The 22,499-nt window shown below is 42.8% G+C and overlaps 1 protein-coding gene across 5 annotated transcripts in view; it reads left to right on the top strand.

Moving 5' to 3' along the window:
- Positions 1–2,965: 2,965 nt before the first annotated feature.
- The window catches only part of LOC148010940 (mitogen-activated protein kinase HOG1-like), a 49,026-nt gene continuing 29,492 nt past the window's right edge, over positions 2,966–22,499 (top strand). Inside the window, exons 1-14 of one of the 5 annotated variants that reach the window (XM_087672262.1) lie at positions 2,966–3,255; positions 3,389–3,470; positions 3,584–3,656; positions 3,827–3,927; positions 4,040–4,136; positions 9,209–9,284; positions 9,390–9,500; positions 9,598–9,682; positions 9,766–9,852; positions 9,940–10,010; positions 10,138–10,162; positions 10,269–10,336; positions 11,506–11,575; positions 11,710–11,811. In XM_087672262.1, the coding sequence (XP_087528388.1) occupies positions 3,590–3,656; positions 3,827–3,927; positions 4,040–4,136; positions 9,209–9,284; positions 9,390–9,500; positions 9,598–9,682; positions 9,766–9,852; positions 9,940–10,010; positions 10,138–10,162; positions 10,269–10,336; positions 11,506–11,575; positions 11,710–11,811 (960 nt within the window). In that variant the 5' untranslated portion in view covers positions 2,966–3,255; positions 3,389–3,470; positions 3,584–3,589. Of the gene's footprint in view, positions 3,256–3,388; positions 3,471–3,583; positions 3,657–3,826; positions 3,928–4,039; positions 4,137–9,208; positions 9,285–9,378; positions 9,501–9,597; positions 9,683–9,760; positions 9,853–9,939; positions 10,011–10,137; positions 10,163–10,268; positions 10,337–11,505; positions 11,576–11,709; positions 11,812–22,499 lie in introns of those variants that run through there. The other 4 variants (XM_087672260.1, XM_087672259.1, XM_087672261.1 and 1 more) reach the window with 4 other exon arrangements.

The raw sequence follows: 22,499 nt of genomic DNA, 5'->3' as shown, positions 1-22,499 counted from the left end.
TTTCCCTCTGACTGACATTCATCAACCGGACGATGAGATTGTTAGAGTACCCTACCTCAGAGAATCTCTTGATAAAGAGGTCCTTAAGACGGGCAAAGTTTGTGCGCTCAACTGCATCTAGACTAGTGTACTAAATTCTCCCCTTATCACCTAAGCACAGATCGAAAGCTTGAGAGCATTGTGCAAGGTCCAGAGATCGTTTGCTTCACAAACTTGTTCAAATTGCTCCACAAAGCTATATGGGTCATTGCTAGGTTCATACTTGTCTAGCTGCTTTGCTACAATAGGGATTCTAGATTGCCCCTTTGCCCCTTGCGTGACCCCCAATCCCAAGAGTAATGCAGTGGCTAAGACTGTTGCGCTTTGCTCGGCGGATGTATTGTCCATGAGCCGCTTGGCTACGAGTTCACTCAACGATAAGTCAGCCTCTACTGCTCGTTCTCTCTCTGCATTTGGCCCTGCTTTGGCTGCACCAGCCAAGGCTAGCACACGTTGGGCCTCGTACATGTCAACATCTTGTTAGAGTTTCCTAGACTTCTGCTCGTGGTTATAGGCAATTATGCTCTCTAGAGCCTTTCTAATCGCCTTTCTTTCCTCTTCTAGGCTTGCTACCACTTCCTCTACTGCTCTGCCCTGAACTACCGTCCTAGTCAACAAGTCGTACTCATTGACTAACTCTTGCACTAAGACTGGGAATTCTCGCAGTCGGACGGGGTGGTCCGATTCTCGCAGTCGGATGGAGTGGTCTAATTCTGGGAATGGGAAAGGGTGGTCCGATTGTGAAAATCGGACAGGGTGGTTTGATTGTGAAAATCGGACAGTCCGATTTCTACTTTGGTCCAATTTTCCTAGTCAGACAGGGGGGTCCGACGGTCCGATTGTGGCGCTAGGACCAATGGTTCGATTCTCACACTAGAAAAAGTGGTTCGATCCTTGCAGTTGGTCCGATTTTGAGACTAGGACATGTGGTTCAATTTTGGTACTGGGTCCGATTGCTGGAATCGGATCGGACGGGGTGGTCCGATTCTCGCAGTTGGACGGTTCGATTCTCGCAATCGGACGGTCCGACTCCAGAAATCGGGTGGTCCGATTCTGGGACTCGGACGGGCTGGTTCGACTGCGTAGACGACAACCTGCGAGTTGTGCGTGATGACTCAAGCTCAGCGCCTACTCCCTGGAATCATCCAGTGCCTTCCAGATAGGTGCAAAAACACTACAAGGAAATGCCAAACATACTTGGAATCACTGTGGTGCTCACATCGAATGGCACTCCAAGGATCTCCCTGTTTCCAGCAGTAGTAGAACCCTTTTTGTTTTCCTTCTTTTTCCTATCCTAATCTTAACCTAATGCAACAAAAATAAAAAACAGAGATGGAGATGGATGGTCCTACTCTAATATTCAACAATAAATCAAAATACTTACTTGCTCCAAGGATTAAAACCTTCTAAATCTCATAACTATCTCGAGCACCGGTTCAGGCTGTAAACCCTACTTCTATGCTCGATTCGATATGCTTGGAGCTCGAGGCTCGATTCCGTCGGTCCCGGCACGGAACCAAAATGAAGGGGAGCTAGGGAGCTCTACCTCGAGACCTACGGACCATTTATTGATCAAGCGTTTCAAGCCGAGCGGCCATGGCTACCTCTCACATAGCCGATGCGCAATGCCTACCTTACGAGTGTAGTGAGCTTACCTTGATGCTTGATCGAGTTCCCTCCTCTCTCTTGAACTTCGGTAGCTCCACGATCCTTGCGGCAAGCTCAAGCAACCTCAAGCCCTCTCCTTCAAGCTCCATTCTCCATAGCCGCATGAGAAAATAGAAGAGAAGAGAAGATGAAGAGAGAAGATGGGGAGCTTATTCTCCACGATCTCTCACTCTCACACACTCACTCCCTCACTCCCTCACACTCCCTCAATCCCTCACTCAAGCACAAGCAAGAATGCAAGAAATAAGAGAAGAAGAAAAAGAAGCTTTGGCTACACACAAGAATGAGCTTCTCATTTACTTTTCAACTTTATATATAAAACCCTAAATCCCTTTTGGGCGGTCATCCCCTTATCCCCTTTTTTACATGGCCGGCCGTGGCCTAGGCCATTTTTTCCATTGTCCTTCTATCTTCTTAGCTTCCTTTCCACCGCCCGTCTACATTTACAAATTGCACGGGTGAGAGCCCGACGCTCCTTAAATTAAATCATGATGCGCTTGCGCTCTTTTACAAAAGTATTGACTTGCACTTTTCCTTATGCACATTTTTTCCTTATTTATGACTTTTTTGCGCTTCTTGTGTTTCTAGATTTTTCTTGGCGCGCCTTCGTCTTCCGTTTCACTTTGCCTTTGCCTTTGTCTTCTGCTTTAGCTTTTCCAGATTTTCTACCTTGTTCGTATGACGCTTAACAACATCATCACATGCCGAGGAGATATTGTATGAGATATGATTGAGAGACTTGCCACGCTTAAGGCCATTGACTCGGCGTGGAGGGGCTCTGCCACCATCCAAAAGCTTGTGACCACACAACAGCTCGCACACGTGGACCCAACAACACAATTCACAACCTTGTGATATAGAAATAGAAAAAAAAAGCCTAGAACAGGAGAGAGAGAGAGAGAGAGAGAGAGAGAGAGAGAGAGAGAGGTTGCTACATAGTGAAGCTTGTGAGAGTTACTATAATGTTTACGTGAAGTCTTGAGAAGAGAGCTGTTCAGTGGGCAAGGAGCTTCCACACAAGTGAAGTATTGCTTCCTCATGTCCATGTACCAAGACTTTTTGGACTTGCCTGGGTCTCAAAAGACCTAGGCGTGTCCTTACCTACGTTCATGTCATTAGTGTGACATACATTCATCACTCCAATTATAGGACTATGTTATTAGTGTGTCATACATTCATCACCCCAATTATAGTCCTATGCGGTGCGTTTCACGTTACTGAAAACTTTCATCGGCTCCATCGCAATGAAGGTTTCGCAGGTTGCGATAGGAAAAACGACACCGATCCTCCCCGTCAAACTGCAAAGGGCCGACCGGCTGTTGCCAGTCACCGGTCTGTCGCCGGTCTCCGGTTGCCATTCTATGCGTCGCGTCTTCTCTTCTCGCTTCTTCATCACTCTCGGTGCCCATCCTTCGTCTCGTTCCTTGTGCTGCTCCTCTCGTCTCTGTCGAATGCGCCTTACAATGTGAAATACATTGAACGCCACGCCCGCCACAGCCGAGAGCTTCACCATCGCCTATCAGAGGAGTCGCAGACGAAGACACACCTGTAAGTCAAACCGGTACCAGCTGGAATTTGCTTCGCATTTGCTTAAGCATTGCAAGAAGATTTGTGATCTGGATAAAATACGGAAGAAAGCTATCTCGACGTATTATCAATACTTTTTCTTCCTACTGGACAGCCAAAAGCTTGGTCTGCACTACAGTTAAGGAAGACGAAGAAGAAAGAAGAGGACCTGGCCATGCGGGAGTGAACTAAGATCGGTAGCTTTTCGGTCTAATTGTCCATCACGACCTACAATTCTCTGCTAATAAATAGCATTCTAGTTCACAGTTCCATGACTTTGATGTCTATTATCTGGTTCGCCTTTTCGCAGGCAAACATGAGCAAAAAAGCCATTCCTTTGAAAAATCCAGGGCAATTTAAAGTCTGCAATCAAATATGGACAGGTGCCTCTAACATACGGTTTTAGTTTAGTTTGCAATCAATTATGGCAGATTAATTAGCAATCCAAAGTTTGCAATCGATCATGGCAGATTGGTTTCATAAGGGTGCTGTTTAGAACTTTCTCCCACGGTCAACAAAACAATGGATATTTAACTGCTGTCTTATTTACCAGTTGGCAGCAAGTACTTTCTGCATGAACATATTGGAGCTGGATCATATGGCGATGTCTGCAGAGCAACAGACCTTGAGACAAATCAAACAGTGGCACTCAAGGTTTATGCATGTGCTGCTTTCTGAAGTTCTGTAGTAAAATTTTCTCCAGCGTGTATGCATGTTGATATTTTTTGTAGTGTGCTTTGGTTACCTCTCGATTATTTTTGTGCAGAGGGTTGCAAATATCCTCCAATGCCCTGTATTGGCAAAACGCGTGCTACGAGAAGTCTGCATTATGCGGCGACTTGCAAATCCATATATCATTACTTGTAAGTCAGATCTCAGCAATTTCCTTTTGGTGATGTCTTTGTTATTTAGTTACTTAATGAGTTAATTTTGGATGACTTTAAAAAGTTTAAGCATTCTTATTGCCATAAAAATAGGCTAGATTGTGGAAATATGTTTGTGTGGCTTTATCCTTTTTTGCCACCATCATAACATCAAACTAGAGAAGCTGTTGCAATTGGGAACATTGTAATTAACAATCTGATTCAGCATTGCATTGTTATTCCATCCTATTTTATCTATTTGTTCATGCTTGGGAGGGAGTGCTTGATGCGTTTTTCTTCATGCTTGTGAAGAAGTATGTGTGCCAAATGATGAGGATATCCGCAAAAAGATTTTATATGAGTGTCATGATGTGCCTAGTGTGGGACAGCTTGGCATTCATGGGACTTTGGCCTTGGTAAGCTGGTATTTTTATTGGCTGCACATGAAGACTTTGGTTGAGTCTTATGTATGTGCATGCTTATAGTGTCAGCTCAAATAAAGCTGATGGCACAAACAGGTAGGGATGCTACATCCTTTAAAAATTCCCTATAAAGAGTGGAGCAATATATCTATGGATTTTGTAGTAGGATTGCCCCCTACAAATTGAGTTCACGATGCAATCTGGGTCGTGGTCAACCAATTCATCATAGTGTAGCATTTTTGTGTTATTTGAAAAAGCAAAAGTTTGTCTTATATTAATATCGATGTCTTTATACATACAAGAGTTTGATAAAGAGGTGAACATGGTAGTTGAGGAAAAGGTAGATCCATAAAATGGATAAGGGCATCCATATAGTGAGAGGTGGATGCATAAGGCTGTTGGGATGTAGTATTAACTATCAAAGCTTACATCTATAAGATATTAAATACCCTCCAATGTACATATACTATCTATGTGGTTTATTCTGAAAACATTGGAGCCTAAGATCTTTGTGTATGTGTGCCCCTACCTTTTTACGACAAACATGGGAGCCTAAGATTTTGTGTGTGTGTGTGTGTCCCTCTCTCTTAAAACATGGTATCATAGTGTATTCTCTCTCCTTGCCCATGTTTTCTTATTGTATGTGTAGATATGATAGGAGGGGAAGACAAACTTGGTGCTTTCTTCCCACTTAATGCTTTACTTTCTCATTATTGTGTATATGGAGCAACCTTATGCACCTCTCACACAAAATTATTACATTTCTTGAAATAGCTTATATCTATCTATGAGACCATATTTATTTGATTGATGAGTTGTTTGTAGGGTTTTGTACTACCTTAAAAGTCTCAAAGGACTCCGATTTTAATGATTGCTGACAAGTCTTATAAGTTATTTTCAAGGTATTGTGGATCATTCCAAATTACCAAGAAGATCAATAGCGTGTCTTACCAGTTGAATTTACCTCCTGATATGTGAATTCACCTAGTGTTCTATGTGAGTCATTTGAATGAATGACTAGGACAAGGTAAATTGATTATCCTGATCAAGAAGTCCGGCAATAGGCAAACACTGCTTGTTATATCCCACTTCAACTTGAATTGGTTTTTGATGGTTGGACAAAACAATCTCGTTGGAAAGAACCCATAGAAGTGGCTATTCCCATACAAATTGTATGTACATTCGGTACCACGAAGTGCATAGCATCATAGACTAATATTCCTACTAATATAGCTTCTATTTATCCCAAGTATTTAGTGAAGCGGAAGAACTGCATAAATGTGGAGGCAACTTTGTAATTGATATGTTCATTGAAGAGTCTATTTTCCTACTTTGTCATTGAAGATATTTCTAAGGACAACAATCATTCATTAGAGGGAAAGTATTACATCCTTGGACATTTGGATGGGTGCTCACAACATCGTCACAATGTTTGATTGTAAAGTGACTTAGTGCAAATGCACTAGGGACACTTCACAATCGGGGCAACTGAGTCCTATTTATGGGGCCCTTCACTTAGGGCTCATTGTGCACATTTGTTGGGTGATCAACACCTTTAGATTGTAGGCCCAATAGCTGTCCACACTAGGATAGCGTGGGATGGTGGTATGGCCCATGGGATGACAGCTCTTGGGATGTGATCATGGCTTGGTACACTTTGGCTTTAGGCTTGAGGGTAAGTCGGTTTGGCTCTACAAGTGGCAGGTGAGTTTGATGTCCATCCCCATTGTGGTTTTATGTCGTGGATATCGCTTATGTTGCATCTTGTGCATAGGTTGGATCATAGGGGAACTTTTCGAGGGTGCAATATATTGGAGTGACAAAAACAGTGAGTATAATGGTTGGGCAATCAAAACACAAGGATATGGAGCTTGGCGACAGCCTTACAAGTGTGTGGCAGCAGCTAGTAGACAAAACATAGCATTGGGGAGTGTCCAGGATATGAAAGCACAACAAGCTGCAATGGTTGGAGATGTAGGTGACAACAGTAGGTTGGGGATTAGCAGCAAGTTTGGCAGCCTACAAGCAACAAGAGATGAGAAGAATTATCACAATGCTGATGGGAGAGGAGAGTGAACTTTGAAGGTGGTGGCAACATGTGAGGAAGCAAGGAGAGGTTGGGGATTTGGTGAAGCAAAGCATGGATTAGGGATGAAAGTGGCAATGCCAGCTGAGTTCCCTTGTAGAAAACTTTTTTGCCTCTTGTCCCATTGATTATTCTCAAGTCCCTTATTCAATGGATTTAATTCTTTCTGGGGCTGTTTTAAGAGCCATTAAATATGATAAATTGAATGGCGATTTCTTGTGGCTCAAGAGCCCTTTTGTATCATGCATCATTCTTCTATATGCTCCTCTTCATTGAGCATTCATCAAATTGCATTATTGTGTGTCATACACTTTGTGTCTTTTCTTTGTTTGCACTAATGTCTCCTTACAATAATCCCTCTCTTATCATGGATAGTGTCTTACAATGTCTCAAGTAGTAGTAGTGTTTTTGTTTTGTTCGGGATTCTCCTCTCTTTGAGTTTTGCATTTCTGCAGGCTAGTGTAAATGCAATTTATATAAAATACAAAAGCCAAGATGGGCTCAAATGGCTGAGAATGGGATGAAATAGGATGACAAGCGGCTAAGATTTAAGAGCTGAGCATGCATTGGAAGCGGCTGAGAATGGCCTGAAATTTGCTGAGGGCTGAGGCAAGAGAGATTTGCAAGATGATAGGATGGGCTGAGATAGAAAAACATCTGCATTACTGCAGTGAGAAGCATGATCGAAGGCTCTTGGTTGCTTGCACATAAGGAACAAGTGCAGTTGGCCACAAATATCTAGACACAAGCATGAAATAGGTCTGCCTCATCTTGGGAATGGGTGGTCAGGGGGATGACTGTGAGGGACAGTTTAGGCCCTAGGGGAGGTCCCACCAATCTGGGATGTGTTTCCTAACTCAAAACTTCCTGAGGCTCTGTCCAGCCATCCCTCTTACTATGGCTCTCTCTCTGGCAGCATCACTTGTGAGAAAATGCAGCAGAAAGGAAAGTGAACACGTATAGGAGACAGAGAGAGAGTGCAGGTGAGAGAAGGAACAATGTGACTGCAATGGCCAAAGGTACAATGCTGCAATAGTGAGCTCCAATACGTAAATTTACACGTCAGTGTGGGCACTGCATGGTAGCAAGGGGATGAGAGAATTAGGAGTTCTGGCTGATCACGAAGGATCGGTGATGGATATTGAGAGTGGGAGGGCAGGCCACCTATATATAGGCAAATTGGGGCCACAACGGGTAATAAAGTGGCTAGTTCCAAAATATGAGTGCCTAGGACAGCCAAAAGTGCCCATAAAGAAATGCACTAATGTGCCCTCATCTAAAGTGCCTAAAGCACATAAAATGATAGACATACAATGTCATAGCTCCTAATGTCTTCGTTTGACTCCGAATGAGAAACACAAGCAGGAGATGACCGCACAAGACACACATGATTGCTAACATCACTCTGTTCCTTCTTCAGTAGACCTTGCTTCGTCAATAGCTCCAGATCAGTTTTAGTTTTTTTGATTGCAATCCCCAAACCAGATTCAGAGCTTATTCAGCTAGGGAAAGTTTTCCAATACCACCTAGCCTTCAGCCCATTGATTGGGGGAGTGATCAGGATTTCAGGTTTCAACATTTTTCAACCTTCAGAATGTATTGAGACCTATTGTACTAGTGCGTCTTCCAGCCATATTTTGGGAAGTCCATCAAGGTCTTTATTGATGATTTTTGTATTTATAGTTCTAAGGCTCTACATCTAGGGAAGGTGGATGAAGGTTTGAACCGCCTCGCACAAATGGGAGGGTAGCTAAACCATGAGAAGTTTCGTATTGGCGAAAGTAGTGTAACTTTGTTAGGGCATGTCGTAAGTGAGAGGGGCATTGAAGCGGATCCAAACAAAATTAAGGCCTTATTGGCGGTGCCATCACCATCTTTTGTGAAGCAACTACAGTGCCGGGCAAGGAGCTGTTTCAGTTTTCAGGAGTATTGCTGTGTGACAATCCATTGCGAGACACCTCTGATGTGGCAAGATATTTTCTGCTAATGCTAGAGACTAACACTTTCAGGCAAAAACATGAAGAGAATCTCATTAAAAATGTTCCCAGACAATGGGTACATAACTGCCTAATTTTTTGGATATTCAAAATGGGCCCATGTGGTTGTGTTAATGGTTAGATAGTGAAGATAATGAATTGGCCCAGCCAACTTTGTAAAATTTTAAATATTTGTCCTGCGGTGTAACTTATTCAAGAGTTTTTGGCTTTTTAAAGTCACTTTTGGTCCTGAGTCAGTGAGTCAGTCGTCAATCCTACAGATTTAGTCATTGCCAGCAGCCAGGCACATATGAATTTAGTGTACAGCATCTTTAGGTGTCAGCCTTTTTCCTTCCCCTCTCTCATCCTCTTCTCCTGCCTGAATCTCAATTGTGCACTCACTCTAAGTTGGCAGGTTCATGATCTGGGCAATGGGTTACACAAGGCAGTTCATCAACAATGCATACATCCATGAAACATTGCACACACATAGGAAGTTTTATTGTTCATGACCTTTTTCTTGAAGAATTATTACAAAAGGGAAACACATAAACATTTGATAATAATTCATTTTCTTGTTGCTGACAGTGACTGATGTTTTTGCAACTCCATCTGAAGCTAGAGGTGAAGTTGACCTCTACATTGCTACAGAGTTTGCTGACAGGTAGAACTTATGTGATGATTTGTCATATTATTGCGTATAGTTTGCAGCCCTGAAGACATTTGAATTCTTTTGCTGGTTGACTTTTTTGCATAAGTGCATTTTCAGGGGGGACATGTATCATCTTAAAGAACATATTTCGGCCAATGATGTCAAGCTGCTTATTTGGCAGCTTCTTGTAGGTGTGAAATATATGCATTCATGTGGAGTATGGCACAGGTAGTAATTGCGAATGTGTTTCCTGAGCAATTTTTATTCTGTAAGACTTGTTTGCAATGGCCTGATAGATTGGTTTTATGGCACTTTATACTTTTAGGGACATTAAGTCTGAAAATGTGCTTTTGACATCAAGAATGCGTACAAAATTATGCGATTTTGGCCTTTCCAGGTCTGCTGAAGAGGTAAAAAAAAAAGAATACTTTAAATGTCCATATTGTCATAACCTTTATGGTTTTGCTCAAGTTTGTCACAATTGACAGTGCAGGCTGCTTCTGGCTTTGAACCTATGCAAGCCACACTTGATTGCAAATCACAGGGCAAGAAAGTCTTGACACGACAATACACAAAAATGGTAGGATGGACTGGTGTGTATCAAAGATGTGCGTGTAGACGTCAAAAACATGGTTGTGACATAATCTGATGATCACTGTGGGTATAGGTGGTTACACCAAACTATCGTGCACCTGAGGTTATCATGTCAAGAGGGGAATATAACTCGACAATTGACATGTGAGGATGGTTTTGTTTTGGGTGTGTTCATGTGGACACAGACATGCATGTGTGTCCAATCAATTCTTCATTGTGCGTGTTAGTGTTCAATATTCAACTCATTCTCTTTTTTGCTCTTAATGAACAGATGGTCACTAGGCTGCATATTTTGGGTATGGAATGCTGATTATCATGATTTCATGACAATGTTCAAGGAATTGTAGTTTCTTGCTTTGTACTTTCATAAACACTGTTTTCTTGATATGATCTGTAACTTAGGAGCTGCTTGTTAGGAGCTTAGGCCAACATACAAGTGGCCCTCTTCCTTTTCCACTTTTTGGCTTCAGGTAATTCCTACTGGAATTTAATTATTCATCATTCAAATTTCACTCTACGTTTGCTTAATTAACCAGGAAAGCATCATGATAGCAATCTTGGTTAGAGTCTGTTGGGCATTGGTAATATTTAAAGCATTCTATTTCTATTTTGCTTTTATTTCACAGAGTAAAATGTTTTGCAAAGTTTTAAGTGGATTCGCTTGCGTATTCTTCTAGTATCTTTCTTTCAACTTACAGGTAGATCTTTTAGATAAACTTTTGAGAGGACTTTCAAGTGGTAGTGTGATATTAACTGGTACTTTAAAAGCTCTCTATCCCACGTACTATTGTTTGGCTGACCAGCCCATAAAACAGGCAGGCAAAGTAGCAGACAGTTCCCTCTATCTTCTGTTGTGTCTTGTCTGCTCTTGTATAGCATGATAATAAGTTTCAGCTCCCTTTCTTAAGTTTGCTGTAGCTAATAATCCGAGCAAGAACATCTAAGTCTAGCTAATGGCAAAACTCTATTTCCACTTTGAGGTAGGATGATGTTGGTACTGGATATCCATTACTTTGATTTTAGGGCTTGTAAGGGCTTAGGAAAGGTTGACCTCATCTGCTTCCCTTGATCTGATTTATCACTCCTAGGTTTAAGCCAGCTGCACAGCTCTGGCAGATACTTCTTTTACTCAAACGGCTGTGTGAGCCAATGTACAAGGTTCCACAAAAATCTATTATTCATGAAGTAATTGGACAACGTTGGAATTTCTTCTTGATCCCGTCTGAATGATAAGGCTTTTTAGTTTGTGTAAGAAGAAAAGGGACAATAGGGGAATTTCCTTTTCTCTATCCCCAGTTTGACCCCATTTGGATATTCACACTTTAAGATGGTTTACAGTATATCCTCAAATGAGGATAAAATATCTAGTAAGCTTTTGGTTATGCCCCTTTTTCAAACTCTTAAGTGTCTCTCTATTTTCCATAAGCAAAGATAATTTGGCTCCAGAACCCTCAACAACAATGTGCAAAGAATACATAATTTCATATTTGATTGATTTTCTTGGTTACAAATTTGGAGATTTTTTGTTGCGCAATTTACACACCTCACCATAGTCTTCTAAATGTCTTCTAATGTCATAGAGATGTCAATGCTATTACTATATTTCTATTTATTGCAATTCGTTGTGCTATCTGCACAGAGGTGAGCCTCAAACACCTGAAGCATGGCAAAATTATGCAAATGATGGTGGTTCAAAATTAGCAGGACAGGTTTGGAATATATGAAACTAAAAGGAATCCTTCAACTTATGATCCTCCACGTTAGTCTAATTATTTTTTGTGCCCTTCACTAATGGAAGGAATTGACATGGATTAAATATATTTTAACAAGTTGTTTCTGGCAGTTGGATGTGATCTTCAATGTGATTGGCACACCTTGTTGGAAGGACATCCAAAGTGTTCCTAGTGAAAGTTGGCGTGCATATTTAAAGCGCTTGCCTGGACGGGTATGGCAGTCTTACATATTTTTTTGGAATAGTGCTGTAGACACATGGAAGAAGTTGTGTTATACATAGGGTCTGTGTGTTATGAGGGATAATTACGGTTGCAAACAAGATGCCATACATGCAGCATGTAATGTTTAGCTTTATACAATGTAAATTACATTTGTATTATGCTGTGGTTCAAGGAACATTTCTCCTTGCTAATGGTAATAGTTTTCAATCCATTTAGCTTTAAAATAAGGTTGATGTCTGAATGTTTAGAGAGGTAACATGGTGTATTCAACAAATTCAAGAGGACAACATTGAATTTTCTGTCATAAACCCTAATTTCTACTGAATTTAGGTTTTTTCAGCCACCTTGAGTAGCATGCCCATTAACTAGAGGTCCAAAGATCAGAGTAGCTGCTGGAATTGAAGCAATTACAGGAGATTTGATAGAGATTGTACATGTACATTGAAGTTGACCCGCATGCAAGAACCCTCTATTCAGGTTTCTGTTCTCCCTTCTTTGCCCAAAGAAGATAAACTTGATGGTTTCAACTATACGTTGTGACCGTGCAAGGTGGAGTGCAGTGACGTCCACCAGAGGCGGATCCCAAGTATTGTGACCACTAGTTGGAGTGTCTGAAACAAGCCTTCCTTCTTGGAGAGGGTGGTAATTCCCTGATCAAGAACTTAATTGCAACAATCAGTAAATAAATATAAATTGACATGCATGCTTTACCTTCAAGATTCTTGGAAAATGGACATCTTGTTGGCCCCAAAAACTGGTGTCCCTTTCGGCATTTCTTTATCTTCAATTGCCAATGGATTTATTACAAGCTAAGCTTCCACAATCTCCTTGATTGATGCAAAAGCCCCTTGTTGGTTCAGCAATCATCAAGCAAATTGGGCAATTTGCCCCTTGAATTTCACCCAAGACTTGCTCTAATTGGATCCCAGCTGGCCAAATGCTACCCCAAAGTCACAATGGATGGCTTGGCATCTGAAATCCTTGTCAATACCACAAATTGTAGTTACTGATTTTGGTGTACGATGCCTTCTACTAATGGCAAACGTCCCGAGGTGGTTGCTAAACCCTAATTTTTGCAGAAATTTAGGATTTATAGCAGAATTCCCTTTGCTATCCACCAAATCTGGCTGAGATCTGCTCCAAATGGCTGAGATAAGCTGAGATCTCCTGAGAATGGATTGGAGAAGGTGAGAGATACCCAAGATGAGAGAGAAATCTAATTTTCTATGCGAGAAAACCCTAAAATCTGCTTGCTGCTTGTGTTGTCACCTACTACTAGGCACCCCCAAAATGCTATCGCATTGATTAACAATATTGTCATCGGCCCTCGGAAGGTGTTTCCCTGTTGTCATCTGCTCTTGGAAGGTCCCAGATGGTTGTCGCTTGCAGCCAATTGCTATTTCTCTGCTCTCAAAGAATGATCAGTAGCCTTCTCTTTCTCTCTCTCTCTCTCTTTCTTTCTCTCTCTGTCTCTTCTACCAATTGAAAAATTGCCTAAATGGCTAAGACCTAGCCCCCAAAAACGTTTTCTTAGTCTGTATGGGCATTTTTGCTAAGTGGCATTTTTCTAAACCTATTTTTTAGCATTATCTAGCCATTGAATTAATTTTCAAAATTAAATAATTTTAAAAATTAATTTCAACCCTTCTAACCTTTCCCAAAATTAAATGTACCCATTTATAATTAAATTGGCTAGGCCTTTTGCAACTTGGAGTGGTCCCTAACCTATATTGATTCTTAGGTTGACATTAATTAGTTAAGTAATGCTAGTCCCTAGTGTCACCACTGTTGAGGCGAACTGCCAAGATCCATGGACCGCTTATTGTTTCAAGCATTCCAAGCTGAGCATGAATGGCTATCTCTCACATAGCCAACGCACTATCCATCTCTATGAGTGTAGTGAGCTTACCTCCATGCCTGATCGAGTTGCCTCCTCTCCCGAGCTCTCGGTAGCTCCACGATTCAAGTGCTAGCTTTAAGCAAGTTTCATTCTCAAGCTCCATGCTCCAAGCTCTATTGTCGCGAGCAAGAGAAGAGAAGGGAAGAGAAGAGAAAAAGAGAGAAGAAGATGGAGAGCTTCTCCACCATGGTTCCTCACCCTCACACACCACTCCCTCACACTCTCACAATCCCTCTCTCAAGCACAAGCTCAAGCAAGCAAGAAGAAGAAGAAGAAGAAGAAGAAGAGAGCTACTTTTGGCCACATACAAGAATGAGCTTCTCATTCCCTTTTTAACTTTATATACAAAGCCGTAAATCCCTTTTGGGCGGTCATCCCCTTATCCCTTTTTTTACATGGCCGTCCGTGGCCTCGACCATTTTTCCCATTGTCCTCCTATTTTCTTAGCTTCTTTCTTACCGCCCATCTACTTTTACAATTTGCACAGGTGAGAGGCTGGCGCTCTTAAAATAAATCATGGTGCGCCGCCTTGCGCTCTTTTACAAAAGTATTGACTTGCGTTTTTTCTTGTGCACCTTTCTCCTTGATTTAGGACTTTTCTGCGCTTCTTGTGTTTCCATGTTTTTCTTGGCGCGCCTTCGTCTTCCGTTTTACTTTTGCCTTGGCATTGTCCTCTGCTTTAGAGTTTTTCAAATTTCCACCTTGTTCGTTTGAGGGTTAACATTATCCTCCTCCTAGACGAGTGCCAGTTCCATGGTACTTGTGGGTGGTGAGGAGGACGGTGGTGCTGGGTGGCTAGAGATACCTTGAGGTTGTGGACATGCCGTGTTGAGGGTGTGTTGGAGGGATTTCTGGAATTGGAAGGCTCGTGAGTTTGGAATGAGCCGTGGTATTGGAGGGATTTATGGAATTGGGAGGCTTTTGACTTTGGAATGAGCCTTGGTATTGGAGGGATTTATGGACCTGTTGGAGGGATTTATGGAACTGAAAGGCCCTGGCGTTGGGTATGATCCCGGGTGTTAAAGGGATGTTGAGGGGCGGGTCCATCTTTGAAATTCAAAATGGTGTTAGATGGATCCGCGCTTGGAGGATGGCATGTGGACAGATCCTTCTTTGAAATTTAAGATGGTGCTAGACGAATTCATCATTTAACTCTCCGTGGCTGAGTTTGCCTACACTATCCCAAATGACCTTCTTCATTCACTTTCTGATCGGGGCTGTTGTATCCGCCCCTTGCTTGGGGGTGCGTTGTCGGATGGCACGGGGCACTGGATGGGGAGTGCATTGCATGGATGATGGGGTCTCTGAAGCTGGTGGTGAGGTTTTTGCTTGTACCTGGAAAGAAAAGAAGGTGCACTACCTGGGGTGTGTCTACCTGACCGTGGAGTGCGTGGTGCCGATGCTTGTGGAACTGGGAGATGGGTCTATCTTGGGCAAGCCCTTGGTGGTGTCCCACACTTGAGGACCTAGTTGGTGTAGATGGAGGGTGCAGTGCGTGTAGCGTAGGGTGACAGGTCTAACCATAGGTGAGTGGTACCTCCCTAGATGTGTCTTGCCCTTGTTGTGCCCTAAGCATGTGTCGTGGGAGGTGGGGCTAGGTATGAAAATGCTAGGTGCAGTGATTTGTGGCATGCAAAGTGTTTTTTTTTTTTGGATACCAGGGGTGCTCTCACACTCTCCCTTGATCTTCCTCGGACGAGTCGCGAGGTGGTCTTAGGGATTTAGTCAAGAAGGCATGGCTCTGCAAGTATTCCTTGATGTTAGCCCTCACATTGAGAGGTGTGGTTGACAAAAAAGGGTGGTTGCACCTCGTAAAGTGGCTATCATTCATGTCTTTAAGGATCCTCATGCAAAACAAGGGAAGCAGGGTTGCCCTCATCATGAGCCTAGCCATAGAACAGCTATCTATTCCTAGGTTAATGTCAAAAAAGAGTGGGGGGAGGTAGGCTTCCTCAGCAACTGGCTTTTGTTTAAGTAGAAACCTAATGATCCTAAGGTAATTACAAGTGGTTATGAAGGGTGGGTTTGGGGGAAGAGAAATCCTCGAAGAAGCGGCTAATAGAAGGGCGCAAGTCCCCTACTCTAAAGGTCATGCATTCCTCGGGAGTTGCTACATTGACATTGTAGATCTTCAAAAAGTTATACCTTCCATGCATTCCCCTATCGTAATCCACTCTGTGTCTGCGAGGGTAGGGCATGTAGGCGGAATTATTCCGTTCTTCCTGTAGCGTGCCGCAGAAGGCCATCGATGCATCAAAATTGGTGTCCCAAATCCTCCTCCGCTACTTTGGCTATGCCTTGTAGCCTTGGACGGTTTTGGGAATCTAATGGACCTTGTTCTACTAGAATTCCGTGGGCTCCCGCCTCCATTGTGTGATAATGATGCTCCGCTCCTCGACCCATCGGTTTGCTATAGTATTGCCTAAACGAATGATTCATTCCACTATTTCCAGGGGTAAGACTCGGTTTAAGGCCCGTGGGTAGAGAAAGGAGAACTCTTGTTGCCAGATAGTCATTTTTTCTTCGGCCAGTTAACGGGGTGATGATCCTCGCGTGGCCGCATGGGCTCGTCAAGAAGCTGCTGTGGCTGTGCCTGCTCCCTCTGTTGGGCTTGTTCCACAAGTTCTCGTCCTCTTCTTCTTGCAAAAATAATGCGCTCGAGAACATGGGTACCCTCCGGCTCTTTTGGGGGTAGATTAGGTAAGGGTGGACTGGCCTATCTGATTTGCCATTCTTCTTTGAATGCTTGCTCAAGGTCAGGCTCTTTCTCTGTGTTTTGTTCCATAGAGAGTTGGATTGGGGGTGGGTGGGGCTACTCTTGTTCCTCGAATCCAAGTTCCCTGAGCTCATCGGTGGAGAGATTGGCTTATCACAAGTAGCTATGTTGTTGCTCCTTGGTTATGTCCGTGTTGGTTGGAAGTGTCCGCTCTTGTAGGCCATATCTTAAAGCTCTGGTTGTCAATTCCAGCTTCCTCCTCATTCTCTCCACCGAGTCCTCGCCTTCAACTTGTGTGACATGAAGCATAGTGCTAAAAAAGGCTTGCCTCTGTGTGTTGGAGCATGCTTCAGCGGCCTCAGCTCTGGACTCTGCGAGCACCCTCTCACATTCTGATGCTGCCAGGCGCTTTGTCAATCCCTGCACTCTTTCAAGGTTGCGTTCCTCCCACTGCTGTGTCTTTTCTTCCATGTTTTCCTTACCCCTCTCCATCTCCTGAGACAATATCATTACCATTTGTTGTTGCTCGCTCTAGATTTCCATCATTTGGGTTTTCTCTTTATCCCAGTGGTTCAGATGCTCCTCGGCTATCCTTCTACCTTGCTCAACCATAGAGTACTGTTGGTAGGCTTTTGCGATCCGTTCTCATAGATTAAAGCATCTCAAAATTTCACATCCATGTTACAATGTTGGAGTGAAGAAATTGTGAAAACAGTGTGAAAAACCCTGGAGTGTATCATCATCCGACTTTCTTATTAATCTAGAGAGTCAATATCATATTAGTCATTAGTGTTAGTGTCCATAGTATGGATAGTTTCAAAATACGAGATTTTTGGATAAGTTTAGCTTATTTTTGATATTTTGGATGTTATGTTTTGTAAATATCCTTAAAAGGTGTAGAAAACTTCTAGAATAGGGTGACATGTAAAAAGCAAGTTGCTTTTCAGTCAGTTTGGGAGATCTCATGTAAAAAAGGAGGAGCTTTTGAATTTGCATGGCACGCAATCGTAGTTTTCAGACAGCAAACAACACTCTGAATTGGGAAGAGGAAGAAAGAGCGATTCAGGAGAATTGTGAGTAGGTTTCTTGGGGTTTTACCCCCCCTTTCGGAGCCAACAGAACTATCAAATTTGCGGTTTAAGTAGCAAAGGAGAAGCAAATGTTTGGTGTACATTTTTGGTCTACCAGGGAGCTCCAGGAGATCTAATGCTTGGAGATTGCTTCCAAGTAGTCCTAGACAAGGATTTGGTTTATCTTCTCAAGTTCTATCAATACATAGTGCTTCGATTTGCTAAGCTTTGTTTTTATCTTGTGTACCTCTTGTCTATTATTTTTCTTCTATTCTATCTTCTATTCTCGACTTCCTTCTCTCTCTGATCCTAGGTGGATACGACCTTTCAACTAAAACCCTTCCGACATCTCTTGAACCATGTACTGTTTTTCGCGTTTTTCATTAAATAAGCATGCTTTGGGACTGTTTAAGAGGCTAATTAGCATGTAATGCATTTCTTAGCTCAATATCCCCTCTCGGGCAAAAAATAGGGCTACAAAGAAAGACCAAACCAAGGCGTTCCACCTCAAAGCAGCTAGGGTATCGAACAAAGGGTGCACAATGGCTGCCCAATGGCCTACCAAGACTACACAAGACTACAGAGGCAATGGTTATTTTACCAAGGGAGTTCAAGTAGTCACCCCAAAGAGGACAAGGCATTGGACAAAGGATGCATGTCAACTATCCAGTGGCCTACCAAGTCTTGCAAAGGCGGATGGAACCACAATGAACTGTGTTTTGCGGTGGTGGTGGTGTTATTGTATATGTGTGTGTGTGTTTTTTTTTGAGAGATGGTTTGCGGTTGATTAAGTAATTGTACCATATGGGAGAATGAGAAGGGATGGTTAGGTCCAATCCATCATAAAACAGACAAGTTACCCATCTACTCAAGGGTGTTGAGGACAAAGGAAGGGTGATGAAGTAATGATAGTGTGGTGTACAAACGGCTAATGCAAACAACTTAGGATTTGTCTAGTATTACTCTACACAATAAACCCATAACAAAACAAACAAGTTACCCATCTACTCAAGGGTGTAAGGACAAAGGAAGGGTGATGAAGTAATGGTGGTGTGGTGTACAAATGGCTAGCGCAAACAACTTAGGATTTGTCTATTGTTACTCTACACAATAAGTATGCTATATATTGTGAAATGCTCATGCACTTGGTGCCACCCTTGTGGGAAAATTGTTCACTTGTCCAAGCACCCTTTACAAAGATGATGAAATAATGCAATGCAAAAGGAGGAGATACAACAGGGGGAAAGATTGATATCAAAGACAAGTGTCGAAACCTATAGAATACCAAGAAGGGTAGCAACCTCCTCTCAACCTTGGATGTCGATACCAAAGGAGGAAGAAAAGGCGGATGTCGGTCTTCATGTGATGCCGAGAACCATGATGTGAGGAAACATTCCAACTGGAAGAACAAGATAGACGTTATGGCCTTAATAGCATCAAAAGAGAGACGTTGTACGATCTGCCTCAGGAGGGGAAGTCTCCATGCTAGAAGAAGAGTAAAACCCCTAGGATGATAAAACCATAAAAGGAACATTTGTGCATCCCCATCTCTCTAGCCTAGGATGGACTGGTGTAAACTTGCATATTAGCTCTACATTGAAAAACGAAACCTTGTAAAAGAGATGAAGATCTGTAAGCATAGAGGTCAATAGCGAGATACTCCAAAAAAAAAAAAAAGAAGCTAATTCAATGAACAATGCAATGATGCAAATGTATATATGTGTGTGAGTAAATGCAATAGAAGTCTTAAGAATGAAAATCCAAGGACAAAATCCTACGGGCCCAACTCAATAGCCCAAAGACCTAAGAGTGTGAATATGGAGATAATCTAAGGATGTGGCCACCATGACACATGCCCACTAGCAAGGCTCTACCAATGAAACACATGACAAGGTGGTGAGGTAGTCCTAGATGGAGGTGGATGTGAAGGGATGCCTAAAGTGCAATGGGATTAGAACTCGTAGACCAATTAGCCAATCTCTCAAGGACTGTGAAAGACTACATGCCGGGGTGGTCCGTGTGCCACATGTCTAGCAATTGCATGGGCTGAAGGACTAGATGGGGCAGTAGCGGGAGACATAACTCCACTGGACTGGCCAGCTGGAGTGGAGGTAGTTGCAGTTGTTTGATGTGGTTTTCTAGGTAGAAGACCTTGAGCCTTGGTACGACACTCCTCGTTGACATGGTCCGATCTCTAGTAGTGTGTGCAAAATCTATTTTTCTTAGGGAGTTGTTGCCAAATGGGTTTTGTTTCTTTGGTTCCGTTTGAAGAAAGGGAGTCATCCTTGGTTTAGCTTACCTTCACATCTTGCGAGTTCTTGCCACTTTAGCTTGACCTTGCGAAGAAGATGCAATCAGCTCTCTCTTTGAACAAGTATGTGTGCAAGATTTCTTGTGGACTTCGTCATGTAGCCTTGCTTAATGCAATGCAACTTGTTCAAGAAGAAGGTGACTTGATTGTCGTTTGATGTCGGGAAGCCAGTAGTGGCAAACTCCGTGAGTAAATGCTGATATTTGGCCAACTTGACTTTCAGATCATCCCCTTTCTTAATGGAAAACTCCTGAAGCTCAAAATCGAGATTGATACACCAAGTGCGATCTTACGCCACATAGTGGTCGATGAGATGACTCCAACGCTTAGATGTGAGGGAAAAATGTTGTAATTGAGAGTGGAACTTAGGAAGCACCCCCTACGTTAACTCAATATTGGTTGTGGCATTGTGGGCTCTCCATTGACAGATGTGGTTAGGGTGAGATAATCGAGGGTTTGGCATAGGCTTGAGACCAATGATGACATTCCAAAGTCCCTGAGATTCAAGCACTTGTTGCATGAAGCTTGACCAAGTGGTGAAATCCGACCCGTTAAAATGAGTCTTATGCCTAAAGGAATTCTCGGCTGTTGCACTAGGAGTGGTAGGGCTAGGAGATGGATAAGGTGTGTAATGAGGGTAGGCTGGATAGGGTGGGGGAGTGGAGTACACTGGCAATTAGTCCTAGAGTGCCCACCACCATGCATGTGGAAATTGTGCATAGTGGATCTGAATGTGAAGCAGAGAATGGAAATCCCTGTGTCTAAGAGGTTAAAGGATGTTTGTGACTAGGGGTCTTGAGGGGGATGCCCATCACAGCTGTCCCGGTGGGAAATGATATTCTCACTTGCGAAAAGGTGGAGGGAACTGTGTTAGAGGGTGACACATCTTGTAATGAAGCCCCGTGGTGTAAAGTGGCTTGAGGGTAGGTGAATGGGACAATGTTAAAGGGTGGGATTCCCTGTAACGATGCTCCGTGATGTGAGGTGGTGGGAAAGTTTGAGCATGGAATGGAGAATGAAAATGTGCTAGGAGTGGAAATAGAGGTTCCAAACTCCTAGTGTGGAAGATGCGGATGTGGAGTGTAATCCAAGGTTTTGGAATGAAGAAGAGAGGAAGTCGATCTGTGGGCTAGAAGATAGTGGGATGGGAGGGATTTGAGAAGAGTGGCTTACATGCTCAAATGAAATAGAAGATGTGGATATACCTGATGAAGGATGTTTGCTTCGAGAGCCCCCTCTACTAAAGTGTACATACAAAAAGTCATATGGATCCTACAAACCAAAAGGAGAAATAGGAGAGGGTTTTGATTCATACGAGTACAAAGGGGTTGTACAAACCTGACATTGGGCCTAGCTGAGATGATGAAGATGGGTCGCTAGCCATCCCACATGTTGGATGTCCTCCATGATTGGAGAGGTAGCCAGCCTTACCAACCGGTTTGGATGGAGTAGCAAAGCTGGTAGAAGAGGTGTAAGTTCAACTATGCGTGATATGCAAGTACTCTTCAAACTCCTTCTTCGACATGAGACTGAAATTTGGAACAGGAGAAACTAAAGAAGGTGAAGGTGGGGTGTTGTCTTTCTTGTTGGGGCGAGTGTGCAATGGAATACAAGACAGAAATGGAACAGGAACAGTGTTGAGAGTGAGAGTGAATCCCAAGATGAATGTACCCAAAAAAGTCATGGTACACAAAGAATAAAATATATTTATATGTTAGGGTACAAATAAGGTTGTGTTCACACCCGTATAAGTATATACACACGGAGATTAAGGGACTTTACACGCGAAGGGACTTTACACCCAACAACCTCCCACTTAAAGGCCCAAAGTGGTACCTTTAAGCTAGCCAACTCCCACTAATCGGATGCAATGCTCACACTGAGTCTTTGCAAGACTCTTAGTGAGAACATCTATAGGGTTATCTTGGGTTTTGACCTTAGTTAGTGTGACAAGACCATCATCCAAGACCTGTCGAATGAAGTGGTACTGAACATCTATGTGTTTGGTACGTGCATGAAACATGGCATTCTTAGCTAGACATATGACACTTTGGCTATCACAACCAAGCACTGGAGTACGTGAAGAGAAACCAAAATCCTTTACCTAACAGCTAAGCCAAATTGCTTCCTTGGAAGCTTCTGTGGCTGAAATATATCTAGCCTCTATAGTACTCAGTGCCACAATTTTCTACAACATTCAACACCAAGAAATAGCCCTACCAGCCAAAGTAAAGACATACTCGCTGGTAGATTTTCTAGTGTCAAGATCTCCTGCCATGTCCGAATCACAGAATCCCTACAACTCTAGTGTACCCTTTCCATAGCATATACACTTTTCTTGTGTACCTTTTAAGTATCTAAAGATACATTTCATTGCTTTCCAATGTGGCTTGCCAGGGTTAGACATGAATCTACTACCAACTCCCACTGCATGAGCAATGTCACGGTGAGTTACAACCATGGCATACATCAAAGAGTCACAAGCTGATGCATAAGGTATCCCCTTCATAGCACTAGCAGCTGCAACATCCTTTGGACAATTAGCTTTGCTAAGCTTTGTATGTGGCGGTAAAGGCACATCAAGAGGCTTAGCATCAACCTAATTAAATCTGTCAAGTACTTTGCTGATGTACTAGTCTTGTGAGAGAAATAAGTGCTGCCCTCTATCTCTTTTAATGCGC

Source organism: Lygodium microphyllum, chromosome 29 (assembly GCF_053477565.2).
Source record: "Lygodium microphyllum isolate KBCC chromosome 29, Lygodium_microphyllum_v1.1.10, whole genome shotgun sequence".
NCBI lineage: Eukaryota > Viridiplantae > Streptophyta > Polypodiopsida > Schizaeales > Lygodiaceae > Lygodium > Lygodium microphyllum.
Note: the sequence above shows the minus strand (reverse complement) of the source record. Positions and strands in the feature narration are given on the sequence as shown.